This window comes from Manacus vitellinus, unplaced genomic scaffold (genome assembly GCF_001715985.3).
Source record: "Manacus vitellinus isolate BGI_N305 unplaced genomic scaffold, ASM171598v3 scaffold_9_pilon, whole genome shotgun sequence".
NCBI lineage: Eukaryota > Metazoa > Chordata > Aves > Passeriformes > Pipridae > Manacus > Manacus vitellinus.
In genome coordinates, this window is record NW_021940917.1 from 14,375,266 (window position 1) to 14,402,034 (window position 26,769).

Genomic DNA, 26,769 nt, shown 5'->3' on the forward strand with positions numbered 1-26,769 from the left:
CGTGTGTGTGTGTGTGTGTGTGATGGGGCGATGTGCCCGTGTCCGTGCCCGGAGCCAGGCTCCGCCCCTCGCAGCGGGCCGTCGGTAACTGCGGGAATTCCCGGGGCACAGTGACAGGTTACCTCGGGTTCCTGCGCGGAGCTCCAAAATGCTGTTTGCAAGTCAGGCTGATGATGCCTTGTGAGACACCCCTGTTGAGTATCTTCCGGGCCCTCATCCGCAGCCCCATAGATGTGTTCTTGGATTTCCTCTTAGAAACAACCCCGCAGCAGGGTCTCTCTGAGGAGCTGGTTGTGGACATGTGGTTCATTCGTCCTGGAGCTTCGACGTTTCCAGGACTGTGGTCCCAGCATATGGGTTGATGTGCTTGTTTACAGTCAAACACAAGAGCTGCTTCCAAGGCTGCGCTGGAGTTTCCCACATGCTTATATTTAAACGCGTGTCTGTGTGGTTTCGGGACCAGGGCCTTGGATGTTTTCCTAAGCTGTTCTTTGTGAATGGCAGCCAGCATGAAGCTGTTTATGCCTATATGAAGTTAGTAATTAGGAAGTGGTATGGGAGAAGGTCAGAAAACAAGACATCGTTGTTTGGGCCTGGAGGCTAAAGAAATGAGCTGTCTAATTAGTCTTTTCTTAGCATGTATTTTTAGTGGTGCTTATGTCTTGGGCACTTGGGCGATTTACGGGAGTCTGCAGTGTGAGTGTTTACACTGATAGAAATCTTGCTCTGAAATGAAGTAGGTTTTATAGACAAGCTCCTCTTGAAATTCATGATTGACAACATATTAAAGGATTACAATGCAGAAAGTTGAGGGAGAACTTGAATTTTGACCTTTGAATTGTATTATATAGCTCAGAAATTGCTTTTGCTGTGTCCTGAGAGCACACAACACAGGGGGCAGATTAGTCTCTCCCGAGCCTTCCTAATAACATATATAGGAGAAAAATACTCTTCCAGTGTAGGTTATCTGGAAATGGATGTTTTACCTGATGAAGCTCGATTTCAACTTTTTGTTTTAAAATTGCATGGGACATTCCTGATGTAGATGATAACCTTATCTTAAAGCCTGATCTCAAAACCACTCCTAATCTTCTTAAGCTCTTAACAATCCGATAGACAAATTGACCTAGTATACTACTGCTGGGAGATAAAAGCTTTTGTATATTCCATGATTTGGAAAATTCATGGTGGAGGAAAGTACTGTAACCCTTATCATATAGTGAATCCATCACAAGCCTAGTGTAGAAAGACCTTATTCTTGGATTAGGGAATGCTGAGCTTTTATTCTTCAGAAAGGGAAGGGGCTTTTCTGGGTTTGCCCTGGAGTTTTGTTATTCACTAGCCCAGATCCTGTGTTTAAAAGTCCCGTGCTTAACGGTGTTTGGAATAGCCAGAACCAGTTTGCTCAGAAGAACTCTTGCAGATACCCGGGTTGCATGGTTAAGTTTTACAGTGTACTTAAGTCACAGCAGCGGATTGTTGTTGGTAGTTGCTTGTTAGTTAGTAGTAGCTTGTTGTTAGTCGTTGTCTCAAAAATACATAACACGTTTTCAGGTAGTATGATCTGTGATTCAAATTCGAATTTTGATATAGTGTCATAATTTACAGACAAATACAGGGGATTTCTAGATTTGGGATGAGAAATGTTGGGGGGGTTGTGTTGGGGTTTTTTTTTCCTCCAGAGGGAAAGACTGTTACTCTTTGTGAAGGTCTGCCTTTTTCATTCAGATATTTGTCATCAGAGGGAAAAAATGATGCACTAAACTCAGGCATCAGGGTTGAACTTGGATGGTTTTGCTGAGCATCCTCTTAGTTGTACTTTTGATGGAGCAGTCACCTATTAGAGGTCCTGATATATTAACTTTTGATAAAAAAAGTGTATTGTGATCTGGTCTTCAGACATTAGGGGGTAGTGAAATTACTGCAGTTTAAGCGCAAGGTTAAAAGAATGTTTACTCTGTCTTTTCCCCCAGCAGAACAACGTTCAGTGATGGGTGGGTCTTTTTTGCTCTTGTTTCTTTTGTGTTTTTCACCCAGTGTGGGTCAACAGAATGGAAAGTCTCTATTCATTGCTGTCAAATTAGTGAAAGGATATTGGACCAGAAATGCTGCAGTGAGGAGCTGATTCTTTGTTTCATTCAGAAAATTGATCCTCATCTTAAGAGGCACTTCACCTTCCATAAAGTATTTTGCCTCCACTGGGGTATCTGAATATTTTTATTTTTTTTTAAGGTCTATATTAACATTTTCAGGTTTTCCAACATCTGGAAAGGAAAGATGGCTTTTGAAATTTGTGCTGTACTTAAGATATGGTGCGATGTCCATAACCGGTGAAAGCAGTTTTTCTCTTGAACATCTCTGTTATGCATATCAGCTTTTTGGATGTCATCTGATGAACTTTGCTAAATTTAATTAATATTGCTTGCCCTCCTTATGTTTCTAAGTCTTTAGTTAGTTTAGTAGTTGTTTAAGGTGCACACGAGTCTCTAAGTCCTACCAGAGAATATTAAGAGGGATAAGGGAAGGTGCTTATTTTGGCAGATAGCTAGGCATCTGCTAAGTCTTTCAGGTTGGAGAAGCTGAAGTTTCTGCTGAAGGGATCAGTGCCAGTTTTTAAACATATGCATGATTGTGAAATGTGGGGAGTTGGACTTCCTCGTACAGATAGTACTGGTGTGTCAGTTAAGTGCAGCAGAAAGCTGAATTCATAGCGGTTCTGCCTAATGCTGTATATGCTAAACACTTGTAATAGAGTTGTACGTTCATTTCAATGCATGTAAACTTCTGTGCCTTTAGCAGTTGTGCATAGTTATACCATCTTTGTGTGGTATTTGTGGTTTCGTTCTCAAACTGGAAAGTAGTTACTGTGGCTTTACAGTGGGAGTCATATTTAATTCTGGCATGCCTGGAGATAGATGCTAGTTTTTTTATTTATGGCACGGGGATGCCTTCACAGCTTTATGACCGTATAACATAAATTGAGATGGAAAGATAACTTCGTGGTAAAAGCTAGTGAAGCACATTCAATATGTGGATGCTTTTCAAGAGTTTGATTTTGATAGATTAAAGAAAAAAAATAAAAAAGCAAACAAAAAAAGCAAACAAAAAACCCACCAAAACAGGAAACTAGCATTGCAGCACCTCTATTTTAAGTTGGTCCAAATGCGATGTAAAGAAATAGCTTGATGGTATTTCTTGGTTAGAATTACCATAATATTGTAAATCTGTTACTCTGCATGTTTGATGGGTAGAACTAATCTGTCTCGGATACCACATTAGAATTACCTTTAGCATGTCAGAATTACTCATTATAATGTTGGTATATTAGTTTTGCTAATTTTGAATTATAAAGGAAGATATGTTTATTCAGGACGTTGATTATAAGAGATATGAGTTGCATCTTTATAGTATTAATTTGGGAAATAAATGCAAATATACTCCTTTAACAATTATTTTCAGATAATGTGCATTTATTTTAAGCTATTTTCTGTGACTACTCTATCACTTTTATTTTTTACTTCACTTTGACTTTCTTTGATAAATTATTATGTAGTGCTTATATGAACTAGAAATTATAATTTTATAGGCCAGAATTGTTCTTTAGAAGTATGTCTTTTAGCTACAAGCACTAACCAGCTCAAATGAATATTAGCAAATGTTGATATTCTCCCCCACCCTGCCCCGAAAATAAGTATTTAAAGATGGTGTAAAACTGAGATAAATCTATTTTAAGGAAAGTTAATAATATAAAATTGATATGGAAATTTTTTAATTGCAGTTCATGCAGTATGAACAACTTTATCCTTGTTTAATCTAGACGTAAAATATTCAGAATCGTGGGAATGAAAAATTCCAAATTGTCTCTGAAGTACAAATTTCAGTTTAGTGATAGAAAAAAGACCAGAGATAAGCCTTTAATTTTGAAATGCATGCTCTGCTTTGCAACATCTGCTTATGAAATAATCTAAATTATCCTTTTGGTTTAAACCATCAAGATACTGATTATTGTCAATATCTTTTGATTCAAACTGGATGACCTATTGAAACTGATCCTTCAGCTGTCAGAAGGACTGTGAATTTTGGGGGCTCCACAGAAAAAAAACATAATACAGAACAGCAATATACTGGCAATTGATTTGGTTTGTAAACTCACATGTCTTTTGTTAGCTACTCCCTTGGCTAAAAATTATTAGTTGCCTAGAGCAAGGGCAATGTGTGTGTTGATTTTCCTACTGGTCTCACTCCACAGGCATTGGTGAAGATGGCATGGATTTGCCAGATGAAAAGCAATTTAGGTGTGATGTTTTGTACAGTTTTTGGTTAGAGTTTGTCTGGTTTTGAAAACGATGGTCTCCTCTCACATATGGTAACTAATAACTAATAATCGATCACTCAGTGTGCAGTACAGTCTCAGTTCAAAGAAAAGGAATGCCACGAAAAAGTACAGGTATATTTATATATGCATGTGTGTGTAATAGCTTTGTTCATGTCCTATCAGTTACCTCTTAAGTCTGAATGATTCTTCTGTATTTGATGACAGTGCTACACTATCTGCTTTTTCATGTCCGTCTGAAGTTGGCATTGAAGGTGCATTACATGTGCAATTTGAGCCTTGCCTCTACATCTTTCCAAGATGAAATTACTATAGAAAAAAAAAAGTTAGGCAGCAGAGTGGGTTTTGTGCTCCCTGTGCTTCAGACTCTCGCTGCTTCACCAGTGCTTTCAGATGGGTGTAGATATGGAAAAGTCAACACTCTCCTCAACGTAGTTTGAGAAGCATGTTTACCTTGTCACAGAAAGGTTAAAATGAGAAACTTCATTAAAAAATGTTAATAAGCATGATTGAGAATGTTGTAAATTCTTGGAAAAGCTATTCTACTTCTAGAAGAATTCTATTAAAATAGTGGGTTTTTTTCTTTCCCCTGCCTTTTTATATTTAGTTTTGCTGCTTATAAAGCTCTTTTTTTCACCCTCAAATTATCTTAGCAAAATGAAATCCATGTGCACACAGAATCTTTTTGACTCATGGTTTGGTTTTTGTTTTTTTTTTTCCCCTGAGAAAGATAGGCTTTCAAACTTTTTCAACCAATAGCATTGCAACTTTTTTTTCTTAGGTCTTGCACCTCAGCTATTTTAAATGGTCTTGTGTGGCATCTGCTTCATATTAGAAGTTCAGATGGAGATGTATCATCTAAACCTGGGAGTTGTCAATGTTAATGTGATGCAACATGTGGCTGGGACAAAAAGAAGGTAGAACACCAAAATGAAGGAGCAGTTTATGAAGTTGGCAGTGTCCTGGTTTTGGCTGGGATAGAGTTAATTTTTTTCCTTGCAGGCTTGCTGGGCTGGGCATCAGTCTGTGGGTGGTGAGCAATGGTACTGTGCATCACTTGTTTCTCTTGGGTTTTATTCCCCCTCCCCCAACTCCTCTTATCTCCCTTATCTCCCTTTTAATTATAATTATAATATTATGTCATTATTGCTGTTGTAGTATTTTACTTTATTTCAGTTACTAAACTGTTCTTAGTTTTACCTTTTCCCACTTCTCCTCCGAACCACACTGGGGAAGGGGGAGAGTGAATAAGGGCTGCTGGTACTTAGTCAGGGTTAAACCACGACACACAAGAAGCTCCATTTACAGGAATATCCTAATATGATGGTGTTGCTTTCTCCCACCTTTGTTTTACTGGGTTTTGTATTGTTATGTTGTGGTTTCTTGTTAGTTTTTGTTGTTGTTTTTTGTGTTTTGTTTTTTTTTTTAACACGTTCTGTTTAATTCTTCTATGCTGTTTCTAAACTATTTTTTTTCTTATTTGTATATGTGAAGTACAGCAAATGTTTGGTCGTTAGAATTCCCTGAAAAAGGAAAAGATTCTTCGTTCTTGATGGGAAAAATACTGCTGTTCTTGTGCTTTGATGACTTAAAATAAAGCTTCCTTCAGGAAGTGACTTGATGTGTAATGTAGGGCAAAGAATGCATACTTCATTTAAGGAAAGATGCAGGAAGTGGTTTTTGAAATAAAGTCGCAGGTATTTTTGGAACTGCTTTAAGCAAGCACAGTATAGTGTTCTGAGCTTCTCAAATGCACACACGTGCTCCAAATGTTCATTCTTAAAACACTCTTCTCTAGATCTTTCTCAGTAAAGAATCTGCATCCTAAGTCTGGCAACTCAGCAGCTGTTCCCGTTATCCCTGGCATCGTGTTTAGGTTGAGCCTCTGCATCCTGCCTCTCGTGCAAGCCCTTTGCAGGCATGATGTGTGAAAAAGTAACATCTGTTATCAGTCTGTTGGTGGGAAAGTGTGTCAAGATGTTTCTCTAATTTCTTTTGTAATGACCAGGGTTCTGCATCCACACAAATAGTCTATGTTGCTTCTTTCATTGTTTGACAGCTGGTGTGGTTTCCTTGAACACGGCCTGTCATGATAACCAGCCTTCAATGAAACATTGTAGTATTTCAGAGCTCGCATCTCTTAAGCATTTGGCCTAGCTTGCCAGTTTCCAGGATAATCCCAAAAAGGAAACGTACTCCGTCATTTCAATTACAAAAAAAAAACCCAAACCAAAACCAAAACACAAACAAACAAACAAAAAACCACCCAAAACCCAGCAGCCAAAAAAACTCCAACAAAACAAAACCCTGAAAAACTTACTTAAGTCTTTCAGGTATTTTTTCTGTTCTTTTTTGTAGTGTACACAACTGTAGCACAAAGATGTCTAGCCAGCATCAGTTAAGAACATGACTTAAACTGTTAAAGGGTGTTTATGATTGGTTTTGATATTCTTTATGAATAGTGGAATTGTACTTTTTACTATGATACTACTGATCTGTGCTTCCAAAAAAATGTGATTTGTGCATATTTTTTTGGAAGGGGAGGGCATGAGGAAGGTTGTTATGTTACATATTTTCTGCCAGTCTGTGGAGGAGTAAAGTATGAATTCTGTGAATCTTATTAATGCATTTCATAATCCGCACGCCTGGAAAATTCCCTGTTAGGAATACTACCCTCGAATAATTTAAATATTGCTACAAGCCATACACTGTATTTGTTTGCATAGGTTCTAGTATGAGAGCCTGAGAAATGGTTATTAAACCACAAAGTATGGCTGGCAACGTTAGCTGTGTATATGGAACAGTTGGGTCTGCCAGGGAATACATGAACAGCTCCTATGCTGTATGATTGACTCTGCACCACAGAACTGCAACATACAGTTTGAAAACATTTGCTGCCTGCTTTTTCAGCACAGCTGGAAATTTTCCCCTCTTTATCTTTTGCTGCTTTGCACCTGATGTACATTCAAGTTCCATAGTGAAAATATTATAGATTTATGTTAACTATCTGCTCGGATTCCTGCTCAGTGAAGTTTCAATTTTAGGCACATGGATACATCTATTCTCAGGAAGAGCCTGTGCAAATGTTTGCAGGATCTGAATTGTGGTGCGTTTTTTCCTCCCTGCCTACAGATTGACATTTTAAAATTCCCTTAAAAATGTGTTTATCTACATTTTTTTTTTAAGTGTGTGCAGCTTACTGTATAGATCTTTTCCACAGCATCACTTTTTTCCTGTTTGTAAGTTGATATGGCACAAAGCCAAGCAGGAGTAAGCAGTAGCTTTTGGAAGGTACAGGAACCCTGTGAGTCTGTGATCCTTGTGGTTTGTGTGTGGTTTTGAGGAAGTTTACAAGAAGTATTTATTATATGATCTGTAAATTGATTTTGCAGATTATTTTGGAGATTGGGTACAGGTTAGTCTTCTGAGTGGTTTCAGAAATTTGTAATGATTTTTGGAAGCTTGGGAATGAAGGCTTTTAGGCACTGGTGTTATAAGTGTCTTCAAACTTAAGAAATCTGTGATTATGCTCGTAAAGAAGTAAAGTAGCAAACAGTGGTACATGGTGCAGGGACATATTTCAAGAAAGTGGGAGTCAAGCTGTATTTGTTGTTCTTCATAAATGCCTGTGGAGTTGAAAAAAGTAAGTGAGACAGTCAGAAAAATATTCTTTTCTTCATTGAAACTTAATTGTTTTTTTAAAACACTGTCAGTGTCTTGTGCCCATAGGGATATGCAATGAGATACAAAAAAATATTAATAATGAAGAATTTGAACACTGAGAAAAAATAACTTGAAGGATTTGTTGCATTTTGGCAGCTTTTTATTTGGTAATGGCATTCTGAACAGGAAGGATTAGGGTAGAGCTATAAAAGTGGTAAACACTGTAAAAATGGTACAACAGCGACAAGGATTGTCACCTTACAAACTTGGAAAAAAACCACTATTACTGAGCAACGTATCTCTCTGGTGGAAAAGGGTCCTCCAGCTAGTCCATGGATTACGCTCTATGGAGAGGACCAGTCAGTAAATTGGGGCTTGGGTGTGCTAGTCAGAGGGACCTTGGCAACCTGGAGAATTGGGGACCTGGTGTTCAACAAAGGTGTCCTGCACTGGGACAGCACAGCTGTGTGCCACAAGGGTTTGAATGGGTGGATAGCAGCTCTGTGGAAAAGGCAGATACTCACTGAGGGCCAATGTAGGGTCTAGGGCATGTGACCTCTGAGGAGAGGCGGAGGAAACTAGAGTTGCACAACCTGGTGAAGAGACAGCCCAGGGGAAATCACAATGCCCTATACCCTCCTCTTATGGGAGGATGAAGAAAAGATAGAACCAGGCTTTTGTATGCTGGTAGGGCAAGAGGCTGGGAGTAGGACTCAGACTGGAATACATAAATTTCTAGCAGATATTGAAAGGACGAATTTTTTTCCCCCTAGAGCAGAGGACTGGAGACATGATGGAATTTACAACTTTGGGGATATTCAGATCTTAGCCAGACAAGGTGCTGGGTAGCCTGTTGTAAAGTGGCCTGGTTTTGGGGGATTGGATTAGGTGATGTTCAGCAATCTTCTCTCAGCCTGTGAAAGTTTGTATGACTGTGTAGTGGGCATGTTACCCTTGGCTTGGGAGTGCTTGCTTCAGGCACTGTGAATAGAGAAGGAGCAGCAGTTTGATTTTTTCACCATGGTCATCTTAACGTGCTTCCTCCACACACACCTTTTGTGATGGGTATTTTATGTACAAATGCTTCTGGGTAAAGCATCAGTAGCAATTTGTATTTAAAGCAGAGCTACATTTCTGCCTCTCAGCCCTTCTTCCTAACTTATTTACTTACTGGTTTATGTACGAGCAGTCTGTATGCGCTTCAGTTTTTGTTATTTTTCAGTCCTAGAGGTGTAGGGGGTGTTGAATCTTGTCTCTTTCCTGTCATACTTGGTACACTTTCTCAGAAAGTGCTAGATAAAGGAATTGAGAGATGTGTTGTTCAGTAAGGGGAGGTGTGTTTTTCAAGCTTGTAGGGTATGTAAAATATGAACAAATAAAACAAAAAAATATAAAAATATATTCACTGATGTGTTTTTATCTTTTTTTGTTAGTTGGTAGCGAACCAGTGTTTTTGATGTGATGACTCTACTAGAACATAAATTTTCTGTAGTATTTTTAAGGGAGAATGTTACAAACAAGAATTCAGTCAATAACATAAAATATGAGTGTAGCAGGAAGTAAGCAAAGAGTGAAAAACTGGTATATAACCTCTTCAGGTTACCTTCCCGTGTAAAAGCGAAATTAGCATTTTATGTAAAGCTGTCATACTTGTTCTCTGAGTCCTGTTTCTCTTTAAATAGCTTCTTGAGGGAGGCTTTTTAGTTTCTTAAGAAGACTTTTAAGAAATCAGTAGTTAAGTAGCAGATAAATTATTCTGCTCCCTGAAGCAAACACTCTGAAGAGAGCTGATGCTGTTTTGTTTGCCTTATTGATCCGTGGACATAGGTAGTTGCTGGGCAGCTGGACAGTGTTTTTCTTCCAAATAGCTGCAGTGTATGGTCTCTCTTACAGAGGCACAGGAAAGAATGGAGGATATCAAGGACTAGGGAAACCAAAGGAATTGCAAGCAATGGTAAGTGAAAGGATTTGGAGGCAAGCTGGGTTATTGCAGGGAGAGAACATAAAAATACAGAACAAAAATCCATGAACACCGATTTTCATTATTTCTCCTGTTCATGTAATGACTGATTTCTTTTGAGGATCAGTCGTAAAACATCTGAGTCATATAAGGGAATTTCCAAAGTGAGCAAGTTGGCCATATTGTTTTGGACTTGTTTAATGTGAATTAACTGAGGTGTTGTCTGTATCTCGTTAACCAGCTGCATGGTGGCTGTGGGTAAGGTGGATAGTGAAGCCAAATGAGGATATCAGAGTTTTCTGGAGTTACTGAGTCTTCAGTTAGGCTGGGGTCATAAAGCATTTTAAAACAAAGAGTTGTGCCATTTGTTTCATTTATTATTCTGTAATGTTTCTAACATTTCTCTGTTGGGTCATGTTTTTGTTTCCTGCTTTTTGGATGTTGCATTTTCTGTTTGCCACCGATGTCCCAGAGAGAGAAACATTTCTTCCTTACCTTTGTGTTTCTCCCTTTGCTGCTGTTTTAGCCTTTTGGGGTGTTTTTTCCTCTCAAGTTTAGTAGTGACAAAGAGAGGAGTAACGAAGCAGTCAGATTGTTTGCATTGGAAGGCAAGACATAGGAAATCACTCTACCACTGTATAAGGCTGTAAGAGAGCTTTGTTTTCAAGGCACCATGTCTAGTTTTGGAGGCCTGTTATGTTTCTATGGATTTTCAGAATAAGGTGAATTGGCCAGCAAAGAGATACCAAAAGGACTGGACTATTTTTAAGTTCGATCTTCTAAAGATCTTGAATTTACACAGTTTTGGAGAAGAAATGTTGTCTAAGATTTATTACAGCTCTAAGACGAAGTTCTAGGATAACTGCTAAGGATTTTACGATCTCTGTAGACAGCAGAAAATACTTTTAATACTGTTCAGTACGGTTGGTATGACTTGCTGAATATCTGTGTACTGACATGCTTTGATATTTATTATGCAGTGTCTTTGGAGTTACTGTTTAGGGTTGTCTATGCTACAAAGCTATGCTATGTTAACTTAATCAGTATAGCTAAAGGGGCAAGAATGGTCTTCTCAGACATGAAAGTGACTTTGAATCGTTCATTCTGGGAGAGTTTGTCCTATTTTGAGAAACAGGGTAAGTCACTGATATGAACATTTTGCTCTCATAACCCCACTGTTCTTGGGTTATAGACATGGTGCACCTGGAGAATTGTGGCTTACAGATGCACTTGCCTGTTCTCTTATGTAGACCACCAGCTCAGAGATGCTTGAAAGTTGAAGTTCTTACCTGTTATGTGTGGTACTGAAAAGAAATTTCCAGTCACATGGGGGCCCACGTGGTGCCTTTGTGGAGTTTGTGTGTCAGCCCCTTCTCCATGCAGTCGGTCACTGTGATGAAATTAAGAGATGATTTCATATAAAACATTTGTGTTTTATGCCTTCATCTTGCTTTGCCTTACTCTTGCTGCCTTGGGTTTGCTGCTACTTGTGTTTAAAAATTTGGTACTACTCTCAGCTCATTTAAGGAGTCATGCTGGAACCTCCTGGATTGATCTCATGGCTTTCCAAGCTTTTTCCTTGCTTTTCCTACCTCCCAGGCCAGTTAAGGTTGTCCTTTTCAGGGCTATTGGTGAAGGAATAAATTTCAAAGTGCAGTAAAAATCCTTTAGTGGGCTGAATTGCACGTCTTGCAGATTGTTATGCTCAGCATTCTTGTGACTACTGAAGCTTTTTATGTCCTCATTGGAGCTGTGACATCAAAATGGGAGAGCTATCACATAGCCTCAGGAGAGGGGAACACCAGGACGTGTAGTTACCTGTTCTCCAGGGCTGTCCAAAGGTCTCAGTGGAGAACACAGCGGGCTGAGGTTGAAGAAAGACCTTTGGGAGACATATTTCTGGGATGTGAAAGTGATTCTCAGCACTGGTAAATAAAATGCAGTCTTGCTCCAACTGCTTGGACCCCCTGTGAGGATTGTGTATGAACACTGCAAAACTGGGCCTAGAACTTGGTTTTTATGGTGGTAACAAGAAAGGCTTTTCAGCAAACTGATATTGTTATGAATTTATTACTTATAAAAGAAGGAGAAGTGGATTTTGGTTGGTGTATACACAAAAAAGAAACGTGGCAGTTTGATCTCTGGTTAAGTCTGAACTTGTGGATTTTTGCTCTGACTACGGCATATTTTGTGTTGGAAAAACCTGAGTAGTGAGAGCTTGAATTCTAAATTTACTCACCCAAGCACTGCAGATGTTACTTTCTGGAAAGCATTGTGAAACAGAGCAGATGGAGGCAGGTTTTGAGGAGTAGATTTGCTCTACTGTCTTCTGAAGTGTAGACATAATTCTCATCATCAACCACAAGCAGTCATGCTTCAACTTTGCAAATCAAGTATCATGAAAACAGAATTAATATGTGGTCTGTTTGTTGATTTCAGTGTTTATGGCTGTGTTTAGAGAGGCAAATGTGCTCTTGTACTGTGAAATCTGTGAAGGCAAGAGACGTTCTCTAGACTTCTAGAAGTCCAGTTGAACTTCATTACTATAGAGAGGCTACTAGAAGGCTTTGTTTTGCTTTGAAGATGACAGAGTGGCTGTTGAAAAGGGTAGTGTGTTGAAACAAAGATGGGTAGCTCACCAGTGACAAGGTTATTTTTGTTCAAACTCTCCTTTCCATATGCATTTATGTCTCTGTTGAAATTTCCCTTTTTTTCCACTTGCTATTACTGTTATTAACATACCGATGATGGTAAAGAAGGTTTGAGAGTTCAAAACAAGTTGACTGGTGGTAAATCCTGTGTCTGAAGTTCTAACTCTTCTCTTTTTTTTTTTTTTCTTTTTTTTTGGCACGTATGTTTTCAGTTTGTTTGCTGCTAGAGACAACCAACACCTGCATGTGGGAATGCTCACAGGCAGACACACAAACTTAGATACTTCATATATAGGACAGTCACCTCTGTATCTCTCAAAAAGATCTGCTGTTTGGCAATGGCTACATTCCTTCACTTCTGATTGCCTCAGTCCATTATTTAAAGTATAAAAGTGGTTTGCTGAAACTGGCTCTATGAATTCCTAGAATTATGTGTTGAATGCATTTAAACTTAGAGGGTTCTTTTTGTGCTGTTGTATAGCTAATGGCTTGCCTTTGGGACTGGCCGACCTGGCTACTCTGACACTTCTCTCCTAGTTCTGTACACTACTTCATGAGAACTTGGCTTCAACTGAAATATGCCTAAAAGAAAACTAGACTTTTCTAAAATCTGTGTATATACTCAATGCATAAATCTGAGAGCCCTATGTTCTGGACTGGAGAGAGGTATGCCTTCACTAAAAGCAACAGTGGTAGTTTGTTCAGTCGTGTAAAGATACTGGTAATAGCAGTCCCCATCAGAAGAAGTTAGTCACTTAAAATGTAGCCTGTATATAACTGCAGTAATTTGTCCTCTTTCTCAAAGTTTTCATCTCAAAGGGGTATTTTTGCTGCTAAGCTGCTAGATAAACAGCTGAAAACTGCTGAGGTATGTGGATATGTCACAGGTATTGGCTGACGTGCATCTGTGTTGCTGCTTTTGCTTTCAGATGTTACCATGAGTATCAGTTGGAGCACAAGGAGCTATGGTAGTAGGAGTGTTTGGGAGAGCTGGGTCTTGTTTACTTGAGAAAGGTAAGAGTGTGATGGGATTGTGGGAATTCCTGATGGAACAGATTGAGAATGGGTGATAACTAGCCAGGCAAGATCATCAGGCAATGAAATACCTTACTAAGTTAAAAAAAAAAAAAAGGTATCACGAGCTGAAAATTTTCTGTAGCCTGTTACTGAATTAGGAGACATGAAGAAAATTCCAGAATGTGGTTCATTTGTGCAAAACATACAAAAATGAAAAACTGTGGAAACTAAAACAAAATGCAGTGGAGGAAGAAGGTTATATTGTAGTGGGATAACTTTGACTGAACACCAGGTGCCCACCAAAGCCACTTTATCACTCACCCTCCTCATCTGGACAGGGAAGAGAAAATATGACAAAAGGGTCAGTAAGTACAGTCATTGGCAAAACAGACTTGGTTTGGGGAAACTAATTTAATTAATTGCCAATCAAAAGGCCGAGAAGGATAGTGAAGAATGAAAACAAACCTTAAAACACCTTTTCCCCACCCCTCCGTTCTTCCCAGGTTCAACTTCAACTCCAGACTTCTCTGCCTCTTCTGCCTGAGTGGTTCAGGAAAATGGGGAATGGGGGCCGTGGTCAGTTTATAGCACCTGGTCTCTGCTGCTCCTCCCTCCTCATGTTCTTCCCCAGCTCCAGCGTGAGGTCCCTCCCACAGGAGACAGTCCTCCGCCAACTTCTCCAGCATGAGTCCTTCTCATGGGCCACAGTTCTTCATGAGCTGCTCCAGTGTGGGCTTCCAGTGTGGTTACAGCCTCCTTCAGGCACATCCACCTGCTCACGTGTGGGGTCTGCTGTGAGCTGCAGTAGGACAGGCTGCCTCACCATAGTCTCCACCACAGGCTGCAGGAGAATTTCTGCTCCAGTGCCTGGAGCATCTCCTCTCCCTCCTTCTTCACTGACCCTGGGGTCTGCTTGGCTGCTGTTGTGCAGCACTTTTCCCCCCTATTTAAGTATGTTATCTCAGAGATGCAATCACCGTCACCAATGGGCTTGGGCATGACCAGTGGCAGTTCAGTTTTGGAGCTGGCTGGCACTGTCTCTTTTGTACATAGGGGAACCTTCTGACTTCTTCTGACATAAATTAGCCCTGTAGCCAGCTACCAAAACCTTGCCATACAAGATGGCCTGGAAAAAATCTGGAATTATTCGCATAGGTAACCAGTGGAGACAGACATTGCCTGTATGTATGTGTTATTTTTGCTGTCATGATTTTGTCACAACTCCAAGACAGTTGCTTGAAGAAGGAAATGGCTTTCCATAAGGTGTCCTGGAGCAAGATGAGGTGTGTGAAGGGGTGGGTGAAAAAGCTGAAGTAGGGAAGTAGAGTAAATTCAGCATGTTGTATTGTTTTGTGTGTGATTGCTTATGACATAAACACTTTGCTGCCTAGAAAAGATCTACAGCTGAAAAAGGGCAATGTAGTTGAACCCAAAAGCAGCTTGCATCTAAAATTGAAAATAAACTGCATTGCAGCCATTATATTGAATACAGAAATGTGTATATACAGAAGGATCTAGATAAAGGCTATGAATCCTGCTTATGTTGTCTAGATTACTCACTTGTGAGAAATCTTAAGATACTGTATATAGTTAAAAGTTTGGCAGGGGGGAAAAGTCTGGAATTGTAAATAAAATAAAATAATCAAATTCAAAATGAAATGCTAAACCAAAACCTTTTGATGTAGAGAGAGATTGGTACATTGTGTCTTTTGCTTAGCTTTTGGGGGATTTCAGATTTTTAACTTTACCCTGAAGGCTTCCAGAAAGTTGTGGGGGTTTTGTGGTGGTGGTGTTTGTTTGAGACTTTGTGGTTTTTTGTTTTTTTCTCCTCACACATCAAAGACAAAGCAACTGCAAGACTAACAAAGATGTAGAAAAAATCCAACTATATAAGTGGAATATAAAGAGTAATGTTCAGACTGATCTGTGATTTTCAGTAAAATCTTCTTAAGACTGACCTGCTGCTCTGTCATTTGATTGAAATTGCTGCACTTTGTCTGTTGTCTTTGTAAATGCAGTACCTAGATTCTTGTGTGTGTTTTTGCAAGAATCTTTTAAGTGGATTTTGTCTATCTAATGCCCATCTTGTGGCCAAATGTCAATGGCTGTGATGTTCAGAGTAAACTTCAGAAGGCGGTCACATCCATCACAAGGACAGAAGGAGCTTTGATAACATATTTTCATGTAAGGACAGAGGTCAGCAATGTTGTCGACAGGACTGGAGAGTAATAATCAACACTGAAACCATGTCTGTGGAAGAGTGCAGGGGTTTTTTAGTAAGGAGGAAGGGGAAATAGCTTCGTGCTTATAAGGAAGTTCTCCTTTCCGAGTAGCACTTGGTTTGCATGCCAAGGATAAACTTTAGTATTTGTAAGGAACAGTTGGTGTTGCTGTGGGTGACCCATCTTGTGGGTTTGGGTGAAAATTGGCCCATTTTGAGCCTTTCCAAAATGCTGTGGCTTATCAAAGACATCTTTATTGTTTTTAGAAGATTTTATACACTGTGTTTGAAGGATCAGTTTTTCAGTGGAATGAGTGGGTGTGGAACCTTCTCATGAACTCCTGGGTAAATGGTCTCTTTATGAAGCTTTCACCATGATGATGCGCAGACTCTTTATTCTAAAGAACGCTGTCTGCATCCATTGCTAGAAGTGTTGCAATACTGTGCAGTCTCTTTCTTTGTATTGAGTGTGGTAGTGTGGGACCTTTGTGGCAAAACAGAGGAGGAAGGTGAAATCAAGACGTGCTGCAAGAGCTTGTTTGGTTTGTGGAGTTTTTGTTAAGTGTTTGACTGGCTTTGGTTGCTTAAAGGCAGATAAGGACATCTTTTGGCTTGTATGTGTGTGTTTTCTCTAATTCATGTCATGAGGCTCTGAATCAGGCATCCACCCCTTTATTAGCTATATAGAAACACTGTAAGGAAGGTCCTTAAAAGTGTGTTTCTAGGGTCATAACTTCATGTACTTCTAATCTTCAGCTGGAGTAGCAGAGCTGCACATTGTCACCTGGCTTCTGACCTCCTTACTCCTAAAATATATGAATGAACTTCTGCAATTTAACACTAGCAGCAGGTGTAAACTGAGGTAAATCACCTGTCCAGGGTCACAGGGTGTCCTTACAGATACATACCTACAATGTGTCGGAAGGCTGGAATTGTTTCTCTCATTGGTAGTGCTGCTGTAACCTGGGATCAAGAAATGCAAGGAAAGAGATTGCAACCACTTCTTTTCAGTCTGTGTAATAACTTCTGGGTGATATTTGTTTCCTCCATTGTTCATGCATGGTACCTGTTATGATCTATTTTGATGGTCTTTAGGGGGCTACTAGGATATACACAGTAAACACAATAAACAAGTGCTTTGTAAAATTACATAAATAGCGATGGCATTGATTTGTTTATTTTTTTTATATTTGTGTGGAAATAATGATAGAGATAGCATCAGTGCTGAAGGAACATATGCTTGGGAACTTGGGGGCGAGAGAAAAAGGGAATAAACTTTTTTTTTTCAGGAAGAGTTTTTATTTTCTGTTGAATGGAGCTCTCCAGTAATGTGAAGTGAATGAAAAGTTTCACAGACATTGTGGCCTCAATGTGTGGATATTTCTTTGACCTTGACCTTCATTTATGTGATTCAAATTGTTCACGAATCAAGAGAACCGATTGGTTTTTACTCTGTAACTGGAGTTTTGAGTAATCCTCACAGTTCAAGGGACTGAAGCTGAAGACCTCTCATTTTGAAGTGCTGGTCCTTCCTACCTAACCCCAAATAATACTGCAAAATGTAAGCTTGCAGGCTGGTAAATGCTAATCTCAGCTGCTGAATGTAATTTTTACTGGACTCTGCTGTATGATTTGTTCATGTAGCCCCAGTGCTTTCCTTCTGTACAGTACTAGTACAAGCTTGGTGCTTTTTGCCTAGTGCTTGATATGCACAGGTAAGTATGATTTAAATCATGTTCAAAGCATATAATGAATATTAGACTGCTTTTCTTTCATATCAAGTAAAAGCCAGAAAACCTGAATTGCTCTTATCACCCAAAAGCATGTTATAATTTCACAGAAGTGTAATAACCCTATCATACAGAACTAACTATCTGACTGCACTGTTTTTTTCCCCCCCAGCTGAACTGTTTATTAAAAACATTTTAACATCGCAGTTATTTTCAACTTAGTCTTCATTCTCATAAGCTTTTTAGTGTGGTTGACATTATTGGAGAGAAACAGAGAATTTCCTGTAAAAACTAAGCAAGTTTCCCATCATAAGATGTGGCTTCTGTTATGAAAATAATGTAGACACATTGGCAGTTAGACAACTGAGGATCTGTGTCTAGAAATTCAGAGCATAACTTAGTCATTTGATTCTAGGAGAAATAAAATAAAATGGTTATTGAAGCAAGCTGCTGATAGTACTTGAGTTATAAAATCTGAATTGTGCTTTTCTTTCTCAAAGTAGGTCTTGAAAGAAGATCTGTACCTAGGACTATCAGGAGCATTAAGCAAGACTTTCAGTCTTTCTGATGGCTTCTGAGAGACTGCTTGTATTGAGAGCACTTATTTTAGTTGCTGCTCTGTGTTGTGCTCTCTTGAAAGGATACTTTGAACTCATTATAAAATCCCACTATTGTCAGAAGTGGAAATCTTTTAGTATGAGACAGGTTAGCTTGTGTCTGGGAAGTGTTCTCTCCAGTTCCTTTTTTTCCACTGTTTAGTTTTGGTCATGCATACCCTTGTTTATTTCCTTGATACTCAGATCCTAACTCCTAATAACGTATCCCTACATTCCAACTTGTCTTACAATCCATCACTGCTGGGTGTCTTCAGGAAGAAGATAAACAAAGACATCAGTTCCTCTGGAAATGCTTTCTTCTCTCTTGACTTCTGCAGCCCTAATGTTATCTGGTATTCTTTCCTCTGGTTTCAGTTTGCAGGCATCTGAGCTCAGAAGGATCTGTTGTGTGCCAGGTGCTAAGCAATGTTCAGACTTCTCTCAGTCCTTGTATCCTGCTAGAAATCAACATCTGGCCCATGGTCATGTTTCAGGAAAATCACAGGGTTGATACCAGGCTTCTGAACCAGGAAATAACATGCCATGCTTTTTTCTTCATTACAGTCCTTTTTCTTACATTGCTGTTGTGCTTGGAGAGGCCGTATTTTGCAAAGTGGTGCAAAAAAGAAAAACTGGTAGTCAAGCAGACTACTTTCAGAGTGGGGAGACAGTGTCATAAAGATTCTATCTGATTTGGGATTGGGAGATTGACCTGTTCAGGCACTTGTCAGTCTGATTGGACTACTATGCCTGTGGGAAACTGGTTGTGGCCAGTAAGCCACACAAAGTCTATTAATGGGTGTCTTCTGCCAAGAAGGACTGCTGTCAGTCCCACTGTTGATGGCATGGTCTGTCTTGCAGCTTTACTGAGGCCACATGAAAGTATTGAAGTACCTTCCAAAACCTGGAACCTGTCTGCAACTGGCTTAAAAGTCTGGAGAGATGTTTGTAGAAGGAGAACAATGATTTCTGGAGCATGTAGTTCTTGTTTTGTCAGATACAGGCTAGTCCTAAAACAGTCTAGATTGTACCTGTCCCATCGTACTACCAAGCTTCAGGAAGTCCCGGTCGCGGGTGTTGAGCTGGAAGTCCTGTCAGGCACATTGTGTTCAGTGGACTGGACTTTTTCAAGGAACAGCAAGTAACTTTTCTTGATCAACAGTCTTATTGGAACTCATGATATTCACTCAATCATCTAATACAAAAGCTGTAGAGTCCGGGTCTGTATGTGGTCTTCCTGCCCCTCCCCACACCCATCTACCTTGTCAGTGTTCTGTGACTCTAAATTACAGGCTCTTTAGAATGCACTTTTTAAGGCACTGGAAAACTCTGAGTGTCTCTCATTTTCAGTCTTGTTCTTTAGTCTTTTTTCGATAAAATTCTCAGTGCAGAACTTCTGATGGAATTAACAGATGAACTAATAGAACATTTCCATTTAAGGGCAGGAAGGGAAAGGAAGTTTTTGGTCCACAAGTGTAACTGGGATTATTTTTTTTCTTGTGTGGATTCTTTTGTAGTTACTGGCACTGAATTTCATCAGTCACTTTATTTGCCCCTTACTTGCTACTGTTAAATCTTGTCATAATTCTGTTGTATTTGTCTTCCAATTGACCCCAGGTCATGTCTGTTACTGATTTTTATAGACTAGAAAACGAGGATTGCTTTGAAACTTTTAAGTCCTTGTCCATTAATTGCAGAATCATGCTAGATAGATGAGGATAAACACTCCTCAGTTGAACAGTTCTGCCCACACTTAATCAAGCACTTTTGCAAGTGCAGGTTTTTGGAACTGGCTGGGTCATACAGACTGCATGTGCTTTACTGACACAGTGCTGCCCTCCCTGCTCCTGAATAGAGCATGTCCTGAGGATATTCTGGAAATGTGGAGGCAGTGCCCTGGCAATGGGGACAAAGGTTGCAACACAGGTAGCTCCTGTTGATTTCACTCATGATTCTGTCTTGCTGCTTCTCTTTTTATCTCCTGGAAGGTATATTTTGGCCTTTCTCTGCTTTTACTTTGAAGTTACTTAAATGATTTTTCCTGTTTACAATGATAAGTAATGGGGTCAATAGCCTTGATTTTAATTGCTGTGAATAATTATGAGCTTTTATAGTAACCCATCACTGCTTCTTCAAGATGACTTATGAATCTACTGATCCCGCCTTCCCCTGCTTTCTGGGAATGTGTCCACTCCACATTCCACTGCTGGGATTGCCTCTTTTCCATGTCATTCTTAAGGAATATCCTAATAGAAAATGTTGCTTCAAGCCAGAGTGTACAAAGCTGTAATTTCACTAGAGTTGGATGGAGATTGGAAGATCTTAAAAAGTCTGCACAAATCTAGTGGTTTCCTCTGAAAAGTGCTTCCAGCTGTTATCTGTATTCCAATTTTAAACTGTGTTTTTGCACCTACTTGAGAAGCTTGGGTTCTGTCCACTAGTTGAATCAACTTGCTGCTTCCTAGAAATTAGCAATACCAAAAAATATGTCTCATGTTTGCTTTGTTTGTCTTTTAAAGAGAGAACAAAAGAATCCTTTCCATGCAGTAATTACCCCTCAGGGTAAATAACTGGAAATAACAGCGTAAATTTTTTTAGTAGGATTTAAACAACGCCATTGAGGAGAAGTTTCCTGGATGTGGTAGTGGTACACATAGGACAATCTCCCTGCTCTAAGAACTTTGCTCTTCAGAGGCAAAGTAAACTATATTCTGACAATCTTATTGTGAATATACTGATATCTCATTGAGTGAGTATCACAAAGAAGGATGGACTGTGCCCTTATGGGCTCTTGCAGTAGTGGAAGTGCTGGAGGCAGGATTCCTATCTTGCATCTGCAGTTGAGCTAGTGGGAAGAGAAAAGGCAAAAGGATTCACCCTTGGGAGTTGCTGTACTTAATTAATGTGGCAGCCACGTCCTTCGTGTTTTCCAAATAAGCTTTCACTGGAATGTTAAGCTTCCTGATACATAACATCTGCTTACTGTCCAACTTAAGAAATTAATGAATATTTGACTCTTCTGATAGATGAGGAAGCTGAAGTATCCTGTCTGGGATAGCATTAATACTTCCTATTAAAAAGAAGTCTTTGGTGAGGTGTAGATTATCATTAGCATGCCCGTGGACCTAGTCTACTGGCTAGGTGTTTAACATCACGTCATCAGTCTTGTGTTATTTGGTAATATGCCTCAGGTAGAAAGAAGGATAAATGACATAAATTTTAAAAAGTGCTGCAGTGAGAGAAATGGACATTTTGATATTTGTGTACAAGTGTATAGCAGGTCTAGTCATCATAGCAAAGAATTGTGGCCCGTTTGAGGCTGAGAGAGAAAGAAAAATGAACAATGAAAGCAAGATGTGTGATACTGAACCACTGCGTGCCTAAAGGGTGAGCTTCCAAGAGCGCTCAGGAAGCTTCTGTGCTGTAGTTTAGTTTTTTTCTATAGCCATGCAAACATAGGATAACTATTCTGTTTCTTGGTTCTGAGTTAGAAAAGACTTTTTAATGAACACGGTTCAACTCTTGAATGTTCAGGCAGTTATGCAAACTTTTTCCACTGCTATTTTTCTCCTATGAGTAGGAGCTTCATGTCCCTGTGAAGTCTTAAGTTTTAAAACATCTTCTGTAATTTAGGAAACTGCGGGTTAAATATTGTGATGTGCGATTATCCCAGAAATTGTTAGAATATTTGTTATGTACTATTATCAAACAATATAGTTGTTATAATCTTTAACTCATGCCAGATACACTTAGTGCTTTTTCCGGTTCCTGCTGTGTGAAAGCTCCTTCCGGGTAATTTTTTTTAGAACTTTTGCAAAGTTGTGCCCTCCTTAACTTACATTACGCACCTTGACCTTTTGGTTTCTCTCCTGATGTGTCTTTCCTGTAGTGTTCAGAGACATTATTCCCTGTTCGATCACTGACTTTCATACTGTTATCTAAACCTGTGGCTCAGTGTTTTCAGGCATAAGTGTAGTCCTCATAGTTACCTCTTCTCTAAGTTAAAACGTGCTGGTCATTTTATGATCCCTTCATATCCTAATCCTTCTTGCTGCAAGTTGCTGTGCTGTGTGCCAGGCTTGAGCACAACCTGGTGTGTATGCCTTTGACTCTTGCTGCTCTGTGTCTGCCTCCCTGGCAAATCCAGCTCTCTTGTAATCTTCACACCTCAATCACTGAAAGGAGAGAAGTATATTAATGTGTAACCTGAAGTACCTCCTGAATGTGTTGTTGCTACCAACTTACTCACTCCTAACCTTTTAAGCCTTGTTCTGGCATCCTCTTTGTAGCCTCCCAGTGAATATGGTAGGCTATGTTACCCTCAGCCTAGCCTCAGGTAGTAGGCCTGAGTCCTAAGGGTGTACTGCATTGAACCCAGCTGAGTATCCTTTTAATGTGTGCAAGTGCTTATCCCAATACCTTGATAATTAGTCTCCTTAATTGTACAGGTTTTTTTTTCATGTAGGGAGTGATTCAGAAAACATAAAAATTCTGGAAAGATTGTATAGTTGAGTTCTCTGTGTTTCTTTGTTTCTGTGTCAAATATAGTCATTTGGAGGGGATGAAGACTTACCCAACTGCAAGCAAATGTCACACTGTACTCAAAATACTGTACTTTGAATCCCTCCTTCATTTTTCCTAGTAATAAAGAGTGAAGGCCAGTTTAAGGTCTCTCTCACTTGTGTGACCTCACAACAAAGTTTTACAGTCTGAACTAGCAATCAGTATGTGCAATAAATAGCACTAAACTCCCTCCTTTGAGCAGTGCTGAAACTTAATCTTTTGACTTCTCTTAGAGCGTGGTATCTCCAGGTTTTCTGTTTGGAATTAATTGGAATTTTAAGCTCATGAAAAACACAATCTTTGATGCAAGAGCCCACCAATATATATAGCAGTTTTTTGGAAGAGAACCATTCTTAATCCAAAAAACTTAATTTGCTTCTTTCCAATACTTAGTCCTTGTACTGGATCACTGTATTGAATTACACCTTTTTCAGGCAAGAGCAGAGATACTGAGCAGTGTTGTAATGAATTTTCTTAATGCAAATAAATTGTATCATGGGCTTTATGACTCTGCAGGAAGAGCATCTGAATATGTGCATAAATTCCATGTTTACACTGATTATGTCTTTGGCATTAGATCTCATTTTGCTTTGCAGTCAGTTATATAGGGTCCTCTACTTGGTAGCTGTGGAGCTCTTACTTAAAACTTAGCAGAAATCGGCAAGCTGAAAAAGAGGAAACATTTTGTGGAAGGCTTTTATAAGATTTCCAGGTTCTAATGAACAATTGTTGCTCAAGGATCGTAGCCTTCCTATTTCTTGTCACACGCATACCAGAATTAATTGATTGTGCATTCTTAAAATTGTGGATTCAGAACTTTTGCTACAACCCAGTAAGCCCAAATTATACCTTTTTTAGAAGGAAGAATTAGGGCACAGTTATTTCTAGTTCTTACATTGAACTTTTCTAAATTAACTGTTAAATTGAGGAGACATTAGAAACAGTTTTTCTAAATTCATGGCTTTTGATTGATTGTGTGTAGTTGAGGAACTGTTCTTTTACTGTACCATTTCCTTTCATCTGGTATACTTGCCTCCTACTGAAGATAAAAATGACTTTTCATATTTTGATTTTGCAAGTGAGAAGATTGCAAATGCACATAAAAAAACCCCCACAAAACAAAAACAAAAAACCAAACAAAAAAATCCCCCAAAAAACAAACTGTGGGGTTTTCTTCCTTGTTCTCCAAGTAGGCAGACAGCAGTATGATTTTGGAATAATTTCATTTTCTTCTGCCTCAATATATTTTCACCCTAAAGCAGGTGGACAGTATATTACATTCTTGCATCCTCATTTGTGGGTTGCATGGTGTCTGGAGAAGTGGCCGAAACAACTAAAGTTTGGAGAAAAAAGTAATAGTTGTATTGCTATTGAGTTGAGACAGCTCTGGTAGTGGGACTGAGGATTAGAGGCAGTGAGCACAAACTGCAGCACAGCAGCTTCCTTCTGAACATTTGTGGCAGGGACTGCACTTTGGCACAGGTTGCCCAGGGATATTGTGGAGTCTCCCACCTTGGAGATACTCAGAAGCCCATCTGGATTTCGTGCTGGGCAACCTGCTCCAGGTATTGAGGCTTGAGCCAAGGGGGTTGGATGAGATGACCTGCAGAGGTCACTTCCTTTTCCAGCCTCAGCTGTTCTGTGATTCTTCAGTCTTTTTTCACAGCAGACTTGTTTCCATAGTAATCAGCAGTGATGGTAAATTATTTCTTCCACATTAAAAAAGCTGTCAACATCTTTCTCTGAAGCATGAAATGGGAAGTTGCTACCTCCAAAAAATGTTCTCTTTCTTCCAAAAGTGCTTTCTTTTCTGATACTTGGAAGGCATTTCAAAGAAAAACAGTTGACCAGAAATTGATTTAAACTAACTTCACCGGGTTAAAATCAAAAATCTAATATGATAAGTTTCTGTTGAAGGATGTAGATGAAGGTCAGTTTAGGTAGAGCAACCTTACTTCTGCTTTGTAGAAGGCATCTTCCATAATAAGCTCTTTGGAGGAAAGGGAAGGCTGAAGCAAATACACATTTCTGTTAAAGCATATGTACTTTTGTAATATATTTGGCAAATTTAAACTTTAATTTTTTTTTATAATGTCAACTGCTGCTCTAACTTGGAATTTAAATAAGAATTGACAGCTTTTCACAGACTGTAAATACTGTTTCCTGGCTGTCTTTTGTAACAGAAGAATTTTATGAAGGAAGGTGAGAGGTATGGTTTGATTGAATGGCTTTGATTTGAATTTGTCATCCTGTTCATAAGTTTTTTCTGTTGCTGAGAAGCATAAGCCCCTAAAAGCTTTGTCAGTAAGCAAGCATAGTGTAACTTTTAACCCATCGGAAAAATTCCTACTCCATGAAGAGAAAAGAAGTGACAGAAAATTTCCTACAGCGAGAGTGAGGATTGCTTTGGGTACAACAGAAACCTTCTAAGCATTTAGCAGGCTCAAAAAAACCCAAAAATGTGCAAAACAAACCAGCTGGTTTTATTGAAGAAGCATCTTGTTTTGTTATGACAGTCTTTATGAAGGCAAGGTCATATGTTTGCTTTCCGATTGAGATGATAAGGTTTTAAAGCTCTTTAGTTTTATGGGTGGACAAAAGAAAAAGAGAAAAAATAAAGAAATTATTTGAAAAATTATGTATTTCTGATGAATCTTTGAAGTGAAAAATGCATATTCTGCCTCTGAAGTGCTAAATAGATGAGGTGGTCCAGCCAAGGCACACATTCAGATGCGTCAGCAGTGTAAATTGCTGATCATTGAGGAAATCCTGTTCATGTGTTCTTTAATTCAGTGCTGAGGTAGCACTTTACCTTGCAAAAACTTTCTACCTTCACTATGAAAGAAGAGCTGCTAGGAAAAAAAAGCCCATGTCATTTTGGAGAAATGTACAAGACAAAAAAATCTGGTTTGGCTGTTTTTACTTACTGTCACTTCTCCACAGAACTTTTGTGAAATACTGTGTATATGAATTCCAGGTTTTAGCAGCAAATATTGGGGGGGTGAAGGGGGGCAGGCTGGCTGTGAAGATGCTATCTGGAGATGGCATAGGCAGCCTGTTCACCAGGGCTTTCATAAGGAAATGAACTCTGGATATTTTTGCAGAGCTAGCCTGGAACACTGGCAAAAGAGTACGTAAACAAAAGTGAAACTCTTCAGAAGAATTAACCAACCCAGACCTTGCAACACCTACAGGGTCTTCAGTCTTAGAGATCATAACAATTTCACCTTGGTTAGCTGGGAGGGTGTTAGTGAATAAGGTGGACACACCTTTCATGTGCTGTGGAAGTCCACTGGTCACTTCCGACCTGGCTGTTTGTGGATTGCTGCCAACAAAAGTATTAGCTGGAGGTTCTTTATTTGGTAACTGTCCTTTGCAGCTACTCTGACTCTGGAAGTTTCTCAGAAGACATAAGGAAAACAAAGCGGGGGTTTGTGTGTGTGTGGTTGTTGGACTTTTGCTTCTTTGTGATACACTTTTTTATATTGTTGGGCTTATGTAATCGGATGTTGGGAACATTGGTGAGGGTAGAGTTTTTGCTAGAAGTAATCTAGAACATTTTCTTCTTTTTAGAAACCAAATGTTCACGTTCTGCAACAGCTTTGAAGGTCTATATCAAAGTGCTCACATCCTGTAGTAGAAATTGAGCAAACCAAAAGGGTTCATAATTCTGTTGTGCCGGCGTTTACTTTGAGCTCTCACTCTTAACAGTGTGCTACCAGAATTCTGCATCAGCAGTTGAGGAATATTGAGTTGCCTTTTGGATAAACTGGCATTTCAGGTGACCAGGAGTGCAGTGACAGAGGCTTGACTGAGCTTGCTTCAAGACTGCTCCCTGGGGTTTTCTTGCCCACAGGCCTGTCACATACATGATTATTTGATTTGCATGTAGCAGTTTGTTTCTAATGGTCATTATCCTCCTTTGCATGATACCTCCAATGGTAGATTTACCAAGCCATGGAATTTCCAGCAGCCTTCAGCAGGCTTGTACACTGCAGCTACTGTGCAGTGGCTGACTACTGCCATGGTGTAGCA

General features: G+C 39.4%; 1 protein-coding gene across 1 annotated transcript in view; it reads left to right on the plus strand.

Moving 5' to 3' along the window:
- Positions 1 to 11,831: 11,831 nt before the first annotated feature.
- The window catches only part of RNF38 (ring finger protein 38), a 98,677-nt gene continuing 83,739 nt past the window's right edge, over positions 11,832 to 26,769 (plus strand). Inside the window, exons 1-2 of the mRNA XM_008923807.2 lie at positions 11,832 to 11,884; positions 13,537 to 13,621. Coding sequence (XP_008922055.2) covers positions 13,573 to 13,621 — 49 coding nt within the window. The 5' untranslated portion in view covers positions 11,832 to 11,884; positions 13,537 to 13,572. The remainder of the gene's footprint in view (positions 11,885 to 13,536; positions 13,622 to 26,769) is intronic.